The 18,794-nt window shown below is 40.2% G+C and overlaps 1 protein-coding gene across 3 annotated transcripts in view; it reads right to left on the bottom strand.

Annotated features, from left to right (window-relative positions):
• The window catches only part of DOCK1 (dedicator of cytokinesis 1), a 489,282-nt gene that overhangs the window by 151,361 nt on the left and 319,127 nt on the right, over positions 1-18,794 (bottom strand). For 2 of the 3 annotated variants that reach the window (XM_078391202.1, XM_020791492.3), the window contains exons 30-32: positions 9,273-9,351; positions 3,699-3,799; positions 1,084-1,142 (exon numbers count right to left, since the gene is read on the bottom strand). In XM_078391202.1, coding sequence (XP_078247328.1) covers positions 1,084-1,142; positions 3,699-3,799; positions 9,273-9,351 — 239 coding nt within the window. Of the gene's footprint in view, positions 1-1,083; positions 1,143-3,698; positions 3,800-9,272; positions 9,352-16,929; positions 18,147-18,794 lie in introns of those variants that run through there. The other variant, XM_078391203.1, reaches the window with a different exon arrangement.

The following is an 18,794-nucleotide window of genomic DNA, read 5'->3' as shown; positions in this document are numbered from 1 at the left end:
GTAAGTTGCGGCACCACTGTAGTAGTAAATAGCAGCAATGGTAACAGTCAAAGTAATTAACAGAAACTGACTGTACAAATTAACTATCATTTACTGTTTTAAGACTATAGACTACATGTTTTGGCATATATCAATCAGTGGTATATTGTTATGTACTTTAGTTTATTATGGTCTTTATTCATTAATGCTTTCAAGTCTTTCTTAATAAAGAGAGAATTCAGCTGTTCCCAAAAAGCATTCCTGGTGGCTTATTTTTCCCTCATCACATAACTGCACAGTTCAAGCAGAGTGCACTTTCAAGTCACAGAAAATATCCTCATGTGAATTCTTTCTCTCTCCCTCTCTCTCATCATGCACATGAACTCATATAATAATTCACATGATACATCTGGGTTTCCCACTGCCTTGGTACAATGTATTAAACACTCCCAAATTCAGCCAGACAATTTTCAGCCTGGCAATTGCCTATTAAGGTTACTTTTCTTTTCTGCATTTTTAACTCTACAAGTAGAGAAATTTGAAATATAGCCATTTCTAGAGGGTATGATTCGGTTGCTGTTCCTAATTATGTCAATGGAAACAGAGGAGAATTTTTATTATGCTAGTGGGAACAGGGGTTTTCAACAAAATCAAACACTGAGCGGCAACCCACTTCCTTACCTATTCATTCTATCTGCTGCGCCAGACAAGGAATCTTTCAGTCAGATTGATGTAACAGATATGATGCATTCAGAGATGTGTTAAACTAGCAAGGTCAACTAATTATATTAAGGAAAACACATCAGAAGTTTTTTTATTAGCTGCCTCCATATACTAGCCAGAATGTAGAAGATGTTGTATGTTGGTAGCAGGCACTTTTCCCACATATCAGCTATGATTTAGGAACTGACCCAGAGCAGCAGCTGCAGTGAATGCCTTGGGCACTTCTCAAATATTTGTATAATCAGAATTCTGAACAAATATATGTCCCGTTTATCACAGCAGCAGCACAGATAAGATAGGAAAAAGTGCTGGCATTCAGATAATCAGGATATTCGGGTATTAAAAGAGTAGATAATGGGGTTTATTTAAAAGAAAACTTACCCAAATTATACCACATATCACGGATCTCAAAGCCAATTTGCCTTCTCATGTCCCCATACCTAGGAAGAATATACATTTCTTAACAAAATGTTTTTAAAAATATTTCACACTTTCAGTACTATAACTGAATTATACCTTTGGCACACTGTAATAGTCTAGGCTAAACTATCTGCTTGCATTCTAATGTACTTTATATCTTTGAATGACATAAGCCTCTTCAGATTGTTAGACAACATAACCATTATGCATAGAGGAAAATGGAGAAGAAAATGGCATTTCGAAATTGCAAAAAATGAGGTACTTAAAAAATACCTCAAATTACACAAAATACAGTAATTAGTGTGTTTTTTTTGTATGTGTGCGCATGCATGCAAGCACGTTTGTGCATGCGTGCACGTACATATATATCAGGAGCCAAACTGAAGCATGCTAGCTCCCAGCCTAATGTCTGCATTTCTCATGCTTGCTGGAAGGGAAAAAAGGCTTTTTCTGTAAACGTTTCACCTGTGGGAATTTCACTCTGCCTTATCGGCATATTACATAACAGTCCTTTGAGAGTGTGGGGGTGGTTGTGTAGATTAATGAGAGTATTATCCATTTCTCAGTATCCAATAGCTGGAGAAAACAAACTGTTCAGCCTTAGGAATGCTTTATTTTTATGCATGTTTTTAGGATACATTGACTGTATCTTAGAAAATGAAATGAGAAGAACCATTTCCAGCAGGTGTCAAGGACATCCAAATATCAAACCGAGCAGTTATAAGGAATAAACACCTCCACTCCCCATGATACATTGTACCTGGGAAACAACAACAGAGTTAACCATAAGATGCCCAAAAATGTTACAGAAAACAGACTGAGATGATACATCATCTTGGTGCACTGTGCTTAGAATTAAGCACTTAGAAATAAAAAAAAGCAGTGTACATCTATGCACTTTGAGAAACATTATGGTTAACATGGATAATATGAGTTTAAAAATAATGGTCATGATCTCAATGATGATTTACATTTGTGTATGGGGAATTGTTTAAGTCTTGGTAGCAAATTGTGCCTCATTAACAAAATGCTGGTTGATAATGCTGCCATGCTCCTAAATGCACAATAAATCGGCATTGGGATTTATCCTGGCCATTATTTTTGAACTAATACTATTCATATCCATCAGCACATATCTTGCAGTGCACGCATGTATCCCGCCAATGGGATTCTGGCTGTTATAGAAGAACAACAAGAAACAGGTCTCTTTTCCAGCAGTCAAGATGGAAGAAACAAAGTTGTAGGCTTAGCCACTATGTAATATTTTAATTGGATTCCCATCTGTTTTTCTTTTTGTTAGAACAAAACATTCTGCAATAAAGAAACAAATTTGCAAAAAGATTTGGGACACTGGAGTAGAGCAAGATAAACTAGTTGCTTCTACTGGAAGCTTAAGCTGCTTAACTGCTAAGAGATTTATCCTCAGCATTTCCCAACATAAAACAGGCAAGAGAATCAAGTTCAGGCTTGAACCTGTAAACCTCTCTATTTTTCCCCACTGATCATTCGAAGTGTACATGACCAGTACTCCAATATCACTGTTGTGTCTGCCTAAACATATTCACTGAGGAAATGCATGAATAACTCCTGAATCCTTTCTTTAAAAATATCTTTGCCTGCCTAATCATGGGACCGGCCACACACCAACATTTGAAACCACTACTTGAACTGTGATTGTTCACCACGATAAAGTAGAACAGCCAGAAATAGCTGTGATAGGGAGATGATGGAGATTTGGATTGAGGCTATCAAAGCTTCCCATGCTTTGCCTCTGGATAGTTGTATAATATTCCGCAATTCCAGTTCCTTTCTACAGGTTAACCATCAAAGACAAGCTGTCCCACTGCAGAATACCTTTGGCTTTTCTACCTCCATTTAGCCAATGTGCAGGGGTTGTGGAGTGCTCCATATCTTCAACCCACAAAGTCAAGGTTACCCCTAAGGATAACGAAGGATGATAAAAAGCCATGAAGCAAATGGTCCTCCATCAGAGATAATTTGTCCTCACATCGGGCCTGTGACCAGACTACAAGTAGTCTAAATACTGTAACTTGTCTCCTTCAAAAGTGCCTGGAGTTTAGCTTCCAACACCCTCTTGAGAACCTTTTTTTTAAAAAAGGATTTTCTTGACTGGACAATATGCTTCTAAGTCAACAGTGTTCAGGAGAAGCCTGAACAACAAAATATTACTTAAGGATATTACAAGAAAATTCATATCAGTTATGAAAATTAGCTATAAGACCTTTATGAATTAGCAATAAATCATATTCATGAAATGAGATTAAAATAAGCAAAAGGCCAATGTGGCTTAAAAATGAGCTTTCTAGCATGTTAATTCTGAAACATCTTGACTCCATGAATATAGTGTATGATAAAGAGCTACTTTACTCTGCAATTTTCGATCTTGACTTGAATCTGCAGGATATGATAAATACTCAATTCAGTTCCAAGACTAACCTTTCATCATATCATGATTGCTTCTCAATGTATCTTGAATTTTCTAAGTAGCTGAAATAATATTATGTTAATAAACTTTACATTCCTGTTCATGATTTTATTCTTGGAAGACAACTTACTTGTTAAGTATTTTGCATCTTTTAGCACTTGAAAAGTTCTCCAGTTGCAATGACTCTTGTGTAAGAAAAGCAACAGCAAGGTGAAAATAGTTGTTCCAAAGCTGGAGGTTACACAGATAACAAAATAATCAGTATTATATGATTAAGTGATATTAAAACCCTGCATTTTTAAAAAAATCAAGGATGTAATTCACTTGCAAAGATGTAATTTAACGGTAAGACCTCAAACTATGTTCACTCATGATAGAATCATTGCACTTTGCTGCATATTCCATGGTTCGGGTTAAACAACTTACCCATCTGTACCAATAATGAATTTCAAGAGATTGGGGAAATGTGGGATCATAGTTTCTACTGCCTTGTTCATGCCTAGGATGAGCTGACTGGGAGAAAGTACCCACAGTTAATTGGAAGGCAGCAACTAACTACCTGAACCTTAACTCTATGAGAATGGAAACTTTAAGTTTGGACTGAGGTCACTGCTTGGTACAAAGTTAATTAAGAAGAACGATTTCAGCTAAGCAAGGAAAACCCCATCCCACAAAGTTACGCTTCTTCATGAGCATTGAGGACAATTCAATATCTGCCTGGCAGATCTCCTGGAAGAAGAACTTTGGCTATAAAAATGGGAAGAAAAGTTACTTAGTTTAGCCTAGTTATTTCTTAGGATAATGTTATGCTCCCTTATGCAACAATAATTTATTTATTTGTTTGTTTATTTGTTTGTTTGTTCGATTTATATCCCGCCCATCTGGTATATTCTACCACTCTGGGCGGCTTACAGAATATCAAAACAATTAAAAAACATAAAAACATTAGCATACTACAATAACAAATAGTGCAGGAATAAATAAATAATAAATAGCAAAGCAAAAGAAATCAGTAATTGACAGGAGGGAAGGCCTGGATGTACATCCATGTTTTCAGCTGGCATTTGAAAGCACCCAGCGTAGGGGCCTCGCGAATCTCCGGAGGGAGGTTGTTCCAAAGCCGAGAAGCCACTGCCGAGAAGGCCCGGCTTCGAGTCTTTTCCCTCCGGGCCTCCTTCGGCGTCAGGCTCCTCAGCCTCACCTCCTGACTCGTGTGGGTGATCCAAGTAGATATTGGTGGGAGCAGGCACTCCGCCAAGTATCGAGGTCCTAAACCGTTTAGGGCCTTATAGGTAAGCATTAGAACTTTGAATTTAATGCGGAAATGGATGGGCAGCCAGTGCAGCTTGGCCAGAACAGGAGAAATATGTTGGTGTTTTCTCACTCCAGTAAGGAGTCTGGCCGCTGCATTCTGCACCACTTGAGGTTTCCACGTCAGCCTCAAAGCCGCATGTAGAGCGCGCTACAGTGGTCTAATCTTGAGATTACGAGCGCATGTACCAAGGTAGTGAGCGCCCCTATGTCAAGGTAGGGTCGCAGCCGGGCAATCCGCCAAAGGTAGAAAAAGGTAGTGCGAACTACTGATGCCACCTGCGATTCCATGGTGAGCGTCATGTCCAGGTGTACCCCCAGGCTGCGAACCCCACTCTTAGCAGCCAGGGTCACCCCCCCAAATGTGAGAGAGCCACCCAGGCCACCAACGCCAAGGGTGCCCACCCTCAGAACTTCCGTCTTGTCTAGGTTCAGCCTCAGCCCATTTTCCTGTATCCATTGCAGTACGGCCCCCAGGCAGCGCTGGAGGGACAGGACGGCATCACCTGCAGTTGGTGAAAAGGAGATGTAGAGCTGGGTGTCATCAGCATACTGATGACACGAGGCTCCACACCCCCTGATGACCCCACCCAGCGGCCTCATGTAGATGTTAAACAGCATTGGGGAGATGATCGACCCCTGTAGGACCCCACAATTGAGATTCCACTGGGCCAAGACATTCTCCCCAAGTTGTACTCTCTGGGGTCGGTCCTCCAGGAAGGAACGGAGCCAGGCTAACACCAAGCCACCTATTCCCAACTCGGAGAGCCTCCCCAGGAGGATACAGTGGTCGACGGTATCAAAGGCTGCCGAGATGTCGAGGAGAACCAACAGAGACACTTTGCCCCTGTCAGCCTCCCTCAACAGGTCATTGTACAGTGCGACCAATGCCGTCTCTGTACCGTGGCGTGGCCTGAAGCCCGAGTGGAATGGATCCAGGGCATCTGTCTCAACCAAATAAGTCAACAATACCATTCTGGCTGATATGTTAATTAAATCCATTGTCCTAAACATGCTTGATTAAAACTAAGATAAATTAGTTATCTTAAAACTTAAATAATAAAAACTAGGGTAAATTAGTTTTCAAACTATAAAAATTATTTAGGTCCCTAAAAATCTCAATAGGCTGGCAATAGAGCCATGCATTACAGGTGGATAAAATCAAAACCAAGGGTAACTATTAAAGTATAAAATACATACAGTGGTGCCCCACATAGCGACGATAATCCGTTCCAGATAAATCGTCGCTATCCGGAAACATCGCTATGCAAAATAAAAAAGCACATAGGAATGCATTAAAACGTGTTTAATGCGTTCCTATGGGCTTAAAAACTCACCTTATGCGAAAATCCTCCATAGGGGTGTGCCTCTAAAGTGAGGCAACACAGCGGGTGGCCATTTTGGAACCACCAATCAGCTGTGCGAAAATGGGGCCTTTTGGAGGACCGTGGGGAGGGCTCACCCGCAGTCCTCCCAAAGCCCCCACTGGCATTTTCCCCCAGCTGGAGCTTCGGAAGGACCGTGGGGAAGGGCTCCTCTGCGGTCCTTCCGAAGCCTCCGCCGGCATTTTCCCCCAGCTGGCCAGCGGGAGCTTCGGAAGGACCATGAGGGAGGGCTCCCCCGCGTTCCTTCCGAAGCCTCCGCCGGCATTTTCCCCCAGCTGGCTGGCGGGAGCTTCGGAGGACCGCGGGGGAGGGCTCCCCCACGGTCCTTCCAAAGCTCCCGCCAGTCAGCTGGGGGAAAATGCCGGCTGGGGCTTTGCGAGGACTGCGGGGGAGGGCTCCCCCACGGTCCTTCCCAAGCCCCCACCGGTCAGCTGAGGGAAAAAGGGGCGTATGGGGAAAAATCGCAAAGCGATTTCTCCCCATAGGGAACATCGCGATGCGATCGCAAAAGCGATCGCAAAATCTTCATCACTATGTGGATTCGTCGTTAAACGGGGCGCCCATTAAACGAGGCACCACTATATTAAGAAATCTTCTGAAGATTAAAATATCAATGTGAAAACCAATAAAATTATGATTAAGATGAACATGTCTCACGGGGTCATTCTTAGTTTTTTTCCTATGACACCGCCACTTATAGTGCATCCACACAACCATCTTCCCCAATAATTAATTACAGTAGATGACAGATCTTGTCAACAGAACAAGCCAGCAAATTGAGTTACTTTTACAGATGGCTTTCTTGGAAACAGTGGTATAATACTGACCTCTCTTCCTTACAAGGTAATCCCACTTTCACTTACAAATAAACATTGGATAGTTTCTCCCTTTCTAAATTATACCGGTGATATCTGTATTCTTCCAAGCTGACTGGACAACAGGACTTTCTTGTAGCAAAAATCTAGAGGTTTTAATGTTTCATTCAACATGTTCAATATGAATGAGCCTGAAAAACATTTTTAACCAGCTTCCATGCAGAGCAAACATTTGAATTGGCCCTATCTTCTGTCAGGAACTGAGCCAGCAGTAGATCTTCACCCCTGGTGTCCAGATAAACAGTAGCCAGGGATTTAGCCTGTGCACCAGAAATTCACTTAGGCAAGAGGAAGAAACTGCAGACAGTTTCAAAAAAAGGGGAAAGTCAGTGACTGATCCTCCAAGTTGAGAAAAACTCTTTCCACTTAGTAGATTCAGAGATTAGAGTGGACCAACTAAAACTCTAACCCTTACCAAAGGCTTCCAAGTCAAGTTTTCTGAGACTTTGAAGATACCCACTCCTGCAGTACGCAGATTCACATTCACCTTGTTTGCCTTCAGATCCCCCCACCCCCACTCTAAAACATCTTTGCTTTTTATGATGAGAATTGTTACACGTTATAAATGAATTACAGAAACAAAAGACAGATAAACTAATAATTCAGTCCATCACTAATCTTGGGCAAGAACTTGAAAAAAATTATTTTGCCTGCTCATCATGGCTGTCGTAGAACCAGGCTGATAAAGGTTGATTTATAAATAATAATTTATAATTTAATTTGTAAATATGAATTAGAAATTCTGGTGCCTACAGTGATGGTGGATTTTTCCACTCATTTATCATGAAAGTAGAAAACATTTTACCAAGTGATAAGAAACAGAGCCAATTTGCATTCTACTAAGTGTTTAAAAAGTACAGCTGATTTAAATGTCTCTGTATTTACTTGGGATGCCATATTACTATATTGGCTGGTTTTACTTGTACTCCAACCATGCTATGCAGTGCCCATGTGAACCACCTACTGATCCAGATTCCATGCTTTCATTTGAAGAAGAATAAGTTTCTATCTCTTATAGAGCCAGAGATAGAAGGCAAAACATCCAGTCACTGTTTTGCCCTACTGTTCTCTACAAAAGGAGCATTTCTCTGTGTTTAAGGCACAGAAATAATCATTCTCTTGCCATCTCTTGAAAAATGTTTAAGTCTACTTGTTTGCAGACAAATGGGGTTTGTTTTACAGAGTTGCTTGCAAACATAGAAACTAACGAAGCCTTACGAATCAATGCGGGAGGGTTTGTAACAAAACAAACATTCCTATGTATTCTGCACATTTTATTGAAATGTATTAATATTTGGCATGACAACACCATAGATGGCCTGGTCAAAGTAGCTTTCTTGGTCTACAGTTTCCATGCTGGCTGGGAGTTTTGGAAAGTTGATGTACAAAAATGAGCTGTTCCAAGCTCCTGCTGGGCTTCCATGAAAATATATATATTTCTGTCCAGGTCCATTTTATGCTTATTCTGGCTGTCAAAGGGTCCTTTGAATTGCTTAGCCAGATATATCTTACCAAGTTAAGTATATCTCACAAAGTAAATGTATATAGGAGTCTGATATTAGTTTATTCATTAAGACTTTATAATTGTAATTACAAGGCCATGCTGGCTAGGGAATTCTGCATGCTCTAGTTCTTAAAAAAGTAACTTTTTATGTATGTTTGATTTGCATGCCATGTCTTCCTCTGGCAGAGCCATTTTCCTGCAAAAAGAATGCTCCTGTAATCTCATAAGTACAGCTTTCCACAATTTTTTAAAGAGTGGGAGAACAAACTGAAGCTAAGGCGTGTGGCCTTCAGACCTCTAGAGATGGCCAACTGCTGATCTAGTCCAATGTCATGCCAGAAATCTGTAGCTAAAGCACCACTGGCAAAGGACTATCCAACTTTTATTTTAAAACCTCCAGCAAAAGAGCTGGATTTCCTACAAAAGTACATGGAAATTACAAAAGTTATATGTTTCAATCTGAAAGCATTTTAAAGTGAATATATATTTATATTTTTAAGGCTACGCTAGATGAGGAGATCTTGTGGAAAGGTAAAATCAATGAAGAAATCTGTAACAGTTTAAACCAAATTAAAATAATTCAACCATTAAAATAAATCTCCAAATCCCTCAGTATTCATGTGGCTTACCTGTAGTTCAAAGTTGGCTTGATCAAGAAATTTTTTGTTTAACATATCTGCATACTGATTAATTGCTCGTAGGAAGACTCTGAAAATTCAGAAGAAAATAACATAATTAGACACTTAAGACTTTGGCAACTTTGTAAGTCTGGCATCCCAATTAAGTATAAATCTGAACTTGACTCATAAGTAGAGTCTGCAGCAGTTGTTTGAAAAGCAATGCAATCTTACTAGCATTAGGTATGTAGAATTATATGCAGATGTTCTCAAAATTAATCAAGGGAATTAGCATATGTAGAACAGGAGAACCAAAAGACAATCTTTGGATAAATTCTCTTCCCTTTAATGATATCACAAGATTATCAAATCATAATTAATGATTTCATTTACTGATAAGCAAAAGTTAGTCATTCTACAAAGTCAAATGTACTGATATTAAAGTTTCAGCATTAAACTATGTATTTCAATAGAATCAACAACTTGTGAAACACACAAACACACACACACACTCATTAAAAAAGGAGAGACGTAGATTAAAAATATAAACGCTCCTGAAGCTGAAATCCTGTATCTTAGTGTAGCAAGTTACATTAAAGAAGGCCCATTGAATCAGTGGGGATTTGGTGAGTCAACTCCTCTATAAGGTCCATTGACTCACATGGTCTACTCTGTGTCTTATTTTAGCATAGGAAGTTACAACTAGACTAATACCATTTGAATCAATGGAAATTATTGAGAAGCTGACTCATCATATCCCTATTGTTGTTGTTTTAGAAGTAGTAGCCCTATTAGTCTGTTGTAGTCTATCAGCCAAAAACAAAAGAAAAATGAAAAATAAAGAAGACAAAAATGTGGCAGCTTAAAAACTAGTTGCTGTATTTTAGTGTGAGCTTTTGTGGACAAATTGTTGGAGGAAGTGGACTTGTCCACAAAAGATCACAGTAAAATATCGCAGCAGTTAATCTTGAAGGTGCCACAACTCCTCTTTATTTTTTATTTTTCTTCTGGTTCCGCCTCATATCCCTACTGATTCAGTGGACCCACTCCAGTTGTGACTTATTATGTGAAGCAGCAGGATTTCAGCCAAGATATCTTATTTTATTGGCAAATCTTCACTGCTCAGATCTCTGCTTTGCAGCAAGTGTTTCAGCAGCAAATTGTTTAATTGGTGGTATTAGCATGTCAGCTACTGCCTTGGTAAACCGATATGTGCCTTCAATAGACTATAGGCATTGTAAGGTTGTGTCATTATCTTTGAAAGCACTGCAATAATAAAGGGCAGACTCTAAGACTCGTTCTGTACGACCTTTCACTTTCTGCACAATAGCAATCTGTGCAGAGAGGAACTTGCATTATGACACAGATAATAAACTTAATTACTCCTAATACATTTCAGGATCAAGCAATAAAAGAGAGTCTAGGAACTGAGGACATATGGCATTCTGACAGCTCCCTTTACAGAAAAATCAAGGATCACTTGGGCCAAATAAGGACAAACTCACCAAGTAATAAAACCTAGCCAATCTGTTCCTCTCTGCTCTGGATACGTCCTTATAATGGACACACATTTGTGTGCACTGCTTACTCGTTATCAAGTCGGTTGAGCATTAATTATGTGCATCTTTGAGTTTTTATTAACCAAAGGCTTATGGTAAAGAAAAAGGTAGGTAATATTTTATTTAAATCACCTCCTCAGCCCATCCCTTACTTGTGAAAAGCACATCTGTACCAGAACGGACAATTATATTAGACAAAAATCACCGAAAGGAATACATCGTTCAACAACAAACTGATGAACCTCTAACTTCTGTGGTAAGATAGGCAAGCCTCCAGGTGAGTTCTGGCAACAGGGGGAGAAAAGAAAAACATAACTTCCCCACCAATATGAAAGGAAGCATACAAACCAGCCTTCCAACATATTTTAAGAACAACAAAAGCTTTTTTAAAATTCAGAGACAAAACCAGTTATGAAGGCAGAGTGACAGCAGGCATGTGGCAGCTAGGCAGCTGCTTACAGAGTGTCACTGATGGGTAAACTAGTCAAGGGTGGTGGAAAATGTTTGCCATAAAACCGGCTTTCCTACAGTCACAATCATCCTGACCCCTGCCTTCCAAGACATGTTGTTTTGTGACGGTCACTGGAAGGCTTAATTGGCAAATCTGATGGTTGTGGCACAAACCTCAATAGAAACAATTTAGTGAGAGAAAAAGAGAGTAGGCGTAGACATTTTTCATGATGTCTTTGAATTCTCTGTCTGCTGGTGAGGGTGGGGAGGTGTGCAAGGCAGCATCTGGAGGAAATCCCAAGTGTAGGTGACAAATCCATAACTTTATCAAGCCTCAGCCTTCTTCTGCTAAGACTGAACTTTGGGTCTCATGTCCAGCACCCCACAGCCTGAGGGTACAGGAGAAGAAACCACCGTGAACAGGGGTGGTGGCAGGAGCAAATAACAGTCATGAAGACATCAATAATAATGGGAGTGGTGCAGCACCTAAGAGGGTGAGCTGAATAGCTGGGCTGATGCCTGAGTTTTTAAATATAATCAGAAAGATACACCATGCAGGTATGAATCTGCCACGTCTGACAATTTCTTATTGCTAGGTGCCAGGGGTGGGGAGTGAAGAAGGCAGACAGGCCCCTTGCTGTGCAGCAGGCCTGTCTGGCTAAATGTTTACAATGGAGGAAGAAAGCACTTCCTGCAGCTATCTGGGAAGCTGGCAGACATCTCAGTTGAGCACTGAAAGAAAGGGACAAGGGCAGTATGGAGCTACAGCTGGGCAGCCGTTGCTTAGATTTATGCCTACATCTTTTCAGTGTATATGAATGTAAGAACACTGGTACTGGTAAACAGCATGTTGGACTTTGACCAAAGAGACCTGAGAGACCATGCATGGGAAAGGTAAAGCGAGATACTCATAAAACCACCAGCTTAAAATATCCCAAGGGCTTCTTTGCTTAGCATCAGGAAGAAACACTATGTCCTGTGTTGCATGTGCATGTATTTCCATCTACTAAGGCTATACCTCATCCATCTGAAGACATGGGCTACAGTGTTTAAAGCATGTGTCAGACAAAGCCTTTTTTTGCCTTTAAGGTGCCACACAAGAATCTTTAAAGTTTTTTCCTGTGGACAAATAACATAACTGGACCCCCAACAAACTAATTGTAGCTTTCATCTCCACCAAGAGTATGTCTAATGGGCATACAGTAACTGTCCATTCAGGATTAAACTGCTCTCAAATTCTTTGCATAATAATATAGTGCCCAACAAAATGTTGTTGTGAAGGAATCAGCTGGCCCCTGCTGATTTAAAAAAAGCCATTTAGTTCCACTAAATCACTTGTGAGAATTACACAGTACTTAGGAAAGTTACTGAAAATCAGATAGCTAGTACTGTAATCCTTATATATAAACCTGTTCTCCAGACATAATGAGAACATCACTTAAAGGCCTGGCTGCTCCATCTGTAAAAGAGGTGTCAGAAGAAAGGCATCCAAAACTACCATAGGCTAGAGCAATCTTTCATTTCAGTAACAGCCAAACATTTGACATTCATATCATATGTTACTAGAACCTGTAGACAGAAAGAAACCATGGTGGTCAGTCAGTCAGTCAGTCATAGTTTCTTAAATTAAATGGTTAAATGGAAAATGACAGAGGTGAATATTTTTCAAAATTTTAATGTACAGGTCTTCGTCAACCTTGCTATCCAAGATTTTTCAGATTATTTCAAAAATGATACCATACTTCTTTGTCTTCACTTTTTAATCATCTTAAATTCACCAAAATGTAATGTCTAATTAATTTCTTCTACCACATAAAGTTGGAATTATGCAGGATTATATTGCCACAAGAGGTTTGAAAGAAATCCTGCTTTTCACAATATACAGGACTGCCTTCAAAGCTGCACTTTCATTATGATGTACTTCTAGTGCTTACAAATAATACTGACATGTTTAAGCATTGACTGGCAGGCAAAATAGCAACAAAGGCAGATACATTAGGCTGTAATTTATTATACTTAACTGTGTGAGTCAACAATATGCTGTTCAGCAGTGCTAGTTCGATAAAAAGCCTGCTACGTTACATGTATCAAAGCACAGCACTGGAAGCTAGCACTACTCCAGTGAGTACAATATAATGAAAACATTATGTTATTAACGTTTGCAAAACATTACCCCTTTCAGTGCTGTGTACTGGTTACTGTTGGACTGGAGATCCAAAGGCCAGATCCCCCAGCTATTGAATCCACCAGGTGACCCAGGGCCAGCTGTTCAGCCTGGCCTATCTCACTAGGTCGCTATGTGGCAAGGAGAGAGATTCCTATGACCTCAAGGCAGGAAAGGCAGGATATAAATGTAATTAATACCTACAGTGATCCCTTCAGTCTGAGCAATTTGTCTCCAAAATTTAAAAGCATAGCTATCCAAAAGGTTTTTGGCTAATGACTTTACTCTAATTGGGACTTTCAATTGGATTCAAGCCAACAGATGCAAGTAACTTGCTAATTGTATAACATTTTACTCAAAAAGTAACCAGTTACAAGTTAACTACCTTTCTTATAACTAGCTATTTCCAAAGTACAATCACTATCCCGATTCTGTTTGCTACATTTTCCCACCTGACGAAAAATGGTTGAAATGTGGCAAGACCACATCCGACACTTGATTCTTTCTCTTGCAGTATCTCTGAAAATTGAAAATTAGGCATCATGGAAGAGATGTATTAATGAGGAATTTCCAAAATCATGCCACAGGGTTTGCCAGATATTCAAAGTGTAGTTTATTCATTCACAGGTATAAAGTTTACAGATGGAAAACAAGAACCAATATTCTCAAAGCAAGAGAAACAAGCTTGTTACTATTCCTTAGTATTACAAACAGTCTAGAAGACACTGAAAAGATGGTACAACGAAGTATGTCTGTGATAAGAATGTAATAAACAATATGAACCTTCCATATGAACCTACCCGGCAGTTAAGATCTAGCCAGGGGGCCCTTTTGAAAGAGCCGTCCCTTAAGGAGGTAAGAGGGACGGCTTGTAGGCAAAGGGCCTTTTCGGCAGCTGTCCCCAGACTATGGAACGCCATCCTGAGGGAGATTCGTCTGGTGCCGACATTGATGACATTTCAGCACCAGACCAAAATCTTCCTGTTCCAGAAAGTTTTAACTGAAATAATATCAACTGTGGGTCCTGATGGCAATTTTTAGAGCACTGTATTTTTAAATGAGATGGTTGGACAGTGTCATCAAAGCAACCAACATGAATTTGACACAACTCCGGGAGGCAGTGGAGGCTAGGAGGGCCTGGCATGCTCTGGTCCATGGGGTCACGAAGAGTCGGACACGACCAAATGACTAAACGGCGACGATTTTTAATTATATTTTAATGGTTTTACCTTTTTATTGTATTCTATTGTAAGCCGCCCAGATACCTTTGGGTAGTGTGGGCAGCATATAAGTTAAATAAATAAAAGAAAAGAAAATAAACACAGAATTTTTCCATTCTTCTGGGCTGACAAAATTGTCTATCAGTGTGAAAATTTCCACTTCTGCATAAGAATATAAAGACCAGTGGGATTTTTTTTTTTTTTTGCCAGCAGCATTAAACAAACAAACAAAACCACCCTTGTATTCTATATAACAAACTTTATATTTTGTGTTTTTTGCAGAATATGAAGGGGTTTTATACAAAATACAATGGGTTTAGAAACAAAAAACAAAGGCCGGGTGGGTTTTTTTTTTTTTTTGTTTTTTGCCCCAAACCCTCTTCTGAAATTTTTTCAGACACAAAAATGCCAAAATATGAAAACATGCACAAAAACTCTTCTCATCTTGCCAAGAAGGAAGAACATTTTTTAAAAAACAGGCTGAGATTTACACTCCTAGAAAGTGACAAGAGACCTTGGTTTAACTTAGAGATCAAAAACCTATGATGGCTTTTGTTTGGGCTCAAACTCTAGAAAGTGAGAACCATGGACACAAAGGCTGATGCCTTGACAGGCATGCCCCAGCATCAGTAATAATGTTGTGTAATTATCCTAATTGATGTGTTCTTATAACTAGAGATGGGAGCTTCATATTTGTGTTCCTGTGGATAATAATATGAAGCATGGCACCTCGTTCCCTCCCTCAAGAACCAGCCCGGTCCACGCACTGACCACTTTGGCAAGTAGGTGGGATGGCAAGTCCCCCACCCAGCTGCTAAGTGGTCAGCAGCGCAGGAAGAAGGGAAAGTGCTGGCTGGGCTACTTCCATGGCTGACACAATGTCACTGCTGATGGACCCATGCAATGTGCGAATCCCAGTGAGAGGACTGGGCTGGTTCTTCGGGGAGGGAACAGACCTCCGTGGCACCAGTAGTGCTGTGTTTCCTATTTGTACCCTCAGGGGTACAAATAGAAAGCTCCCATCTCTATTTATAACTAACCCAAATGGAAAACAGGTTATGGACTACAGTATGGTCACAGGAATCCCTTGCATTTTCTGCTGACAAATCTAGAGTCTGCACTTTAAATTTAGACAGGCGTACCTTAAGACTAGTGTATGAAAAAAAGTGTGTTCCAATGGAAGCTTCAGTTAAAGGGTTGTGCATATTATTACAATATGCCGGTCTGTTTCCAGGCTCCATTCAAAGTGCTGGTTATTATAAAGCCTTATATAGCTTGGGTCCAGACTACCTGAAGGACTGCCTCATCCCATATGAGCCTACTAGGTTTTAAAATATTTCTGGAGGCTCTTCTCTTGGTTCCACCATGTTTTCAAGCTCTTCTGGTGAGGACAAGAGAGAGGGCTTTTGCAATGGCTGTGTCCGGGTTCTGGAATACATGCCCTGAAAAGCCAGATTGTCCCCCCTCCCTCCTGTCCTTCTGTCCTCGGGCACAGAACTTCCTTTTCAGGCAGGTTTTTAAGTAATAAGTGTCTAGAGAATGCCATAGAGTCAGTGTTTGTCTGTAGACAGTTTCCGTGGTCACGTGGCCAGCGTGACTAGACACGGAACGCCATTACCTTCCCATTGAGGTGGTACTTATTTATCTACTCACATTTTTACATGCTTTCGAACTGCTAGATTGGCAGGAGCTGGGACAAGCGACGGGAGCTCACTCCATCACATGGATTCAATCTTACGACTGCTGGTCTTCTGACCTTGCAGCACAGAGCCTTCTGCGGTTTAACCCACAGCGCCACCACATCCCTTCCTCAGATCTGGTAATGGGTGCAAATTCCTGGACTGAAATGCACTCAGATGTTTTGTTTTCATAATTCTAACTGTGGGTGGTTCCTATCTGCTGTGACACTGTTTTACACATTGTATCTGTCGTGCATGTCCTTTATTTCCTCAGATATCCACCCATAAAAATCACTTGCAGGAAATACCCCTTATATTCAGAGAAATGCCATGATAAAATCCTGTTGACGTAAAGTTCTGCTATACAAGCCCAATGACCTCATCATCTGATGCCAGTAATTTTAAATTTAAGTTAATTGAAAGTTTCCTATCCTTGCCCTTTCATGTTCTGAGGTTCCATAGTGCTTCCTTTTGCCCTAAGGGCAAAGAGTCATGCATTGCTGCCAAATCAGTGCTGACAGTCGCAAACAGGATTTTGCCTAGCATATTGCCCAGACCTAAGATAAAATAGCAATGTAAAATAAAATATAAAACTAATTTGAGGAAGATACATTTATTGACAGTTATTCCACTGTCATTACTAAAGTCAATTGTTAGGGAAAATATTTTATTGGATGAGATTAGAGCATTAGAAAAACTTAGCCGCTTTCCCTTATGTTCCAGAATGCAGTATTTTGTCAGAACATAACATTAATAGAAATGGTCTCCTAGTTTCTTAGAAATTTCACGGTATCATGCATAATTATTAGATACAAGACAAAGAAAATAGTATACATTATTTCAAATGACAACATGACAATATTTTCCTTACATTGCCATTACTGAAATACATGTTAAATTCTTAGTATTCCAGTGCAAAATACAATCACTAAAACAATTAACTACATTGCAATTGAAGCTTGAGAACACTGATGGACAAGAATAACGTTTTTGTATTGGGTACGGCTGTGACAACTGTTGTGAGTTTTGTTTACAGGGAAAACCTTGAAGATCTTTTCAAACTTTGCAGTTTGATAAACTGTAGATCCTGAACAGGAGTGCTAGATCAGTTAGCATTATTTTGCAAAGACTAACATTTTAAAGTTATCAGGAGAGTGACGTAGCAACACAGCTCCCACACCTGTTTCAGGTAGTCCTGTCTCCCTGTCAACAACAGCTAGTTCAAAATTATCCTTATCCAACACAGACGTATGCATTTCCAGCTCCTTGTATTCTTTAATTCTATAGGGTTGAGATGAATAGTCTTGATATGTGGCCAGTCATTTCTGAAAGCGTGCAAAAATGGCAATACATAAATAGGTACCACCACGGTGGGAAGGTAACGACGTTCCATGTCTAGTCGTGCTGGCCACGTGACCACGGAAGATTGTCTTCAAACGCTAGCTCTACGGGTTGGAAATGGAGATGAGCACTGCCCCCTAGAGTTGGACATGACTGGACAAATTGTCAGGGGGAACCTTCACCTTTACCTATTTCTGATCCATGGTTCCAAGTTGCCAGTAGGTAGAACAACATAGGTTTTTAAAACCCAAAGGAATTTCATGTATGTCATAATTTTTAAGTTCAGCTTCTCTGTTGTAGTGCCAGTGGTACACAAGAGTGGGTCTTCCGTAATATACAGAATTGGAGCGCAAAGTCAGCGCTCCTTTGCTCTCTATTACAACTGTAGGTCCCAATTCCATTTTCAGTTTTTTCTTTGCTACCACAACTCCCAAGGCTCTTCCTTTCTCTATTTCTGAAATCCCATTCTTCTGCTGCAAGACAGTAAACGAAAGATAGTACAACACAAGCAGATACGGAAAAACCTACTGCCCGCCCATTTATTGACAGCACTTTGACTGGAAACAGGAAGGCTGCACTCTCACATTTTGGCTTTACCAAGACATAAATGTACATAGGAACAAACATTAGGGCAGGCTTTTTAAAATTCTGAGGTAAGTGACATCTCACACTGATTTAACCGTAAATTAAGTATCCTTTCATTGTTAAATTTATTTTAAAGGGCAGAGTGAAGTCAACAAGTATTTATAGGGCAAAATTTTGAAACTTTGACTCAGAAACATGGACTCTAACCCATGTTTTCTAAGAGTGCAAGGAGATATTTAAAAACAGGCAAAGGCTCCTTTTAATCATTGTCCCCCATCTGGTGTATTTCCCCACAATACTTATTGATTTATTTTTGCACTTATCGTTCAATAGAACTGAAGTAGAATCAGGTTCCTGAAAGTCAAAATTTGGTCACTTGTCTCTCCTGTTTTTAAAGCCATGTGTGGGCGGGAGATGAGCAGGCGGATGTTGGGCAAACAGGTGGGTGGTGCATGCACCTGTGCAGGTGGGCGTGGGGGGCAGGCAGGGGGGCAGGTATGTGTGCTCACATTCCTTTTCCTTCAGCCCTCAAAAAC

Source organism: Pogona vitticeps, chromosome 3, assembly GCF_051106095.1.
Source record: "Pogona vitticeps strain Pit_001003342236 chromosome 3, PviZW2.1, whole genome shotgun sequence".
Lineage (NCBI taxonomy): Eukaryota > Metazoa > Chordata > Lepidosauria > Squamata > Agamidae > Pogona > Pogona vitticeps.
Note: the sequence above shows the minus strand (reverse complement) of the source record. Positions and strands in the feature narration are given on the sequence as shown.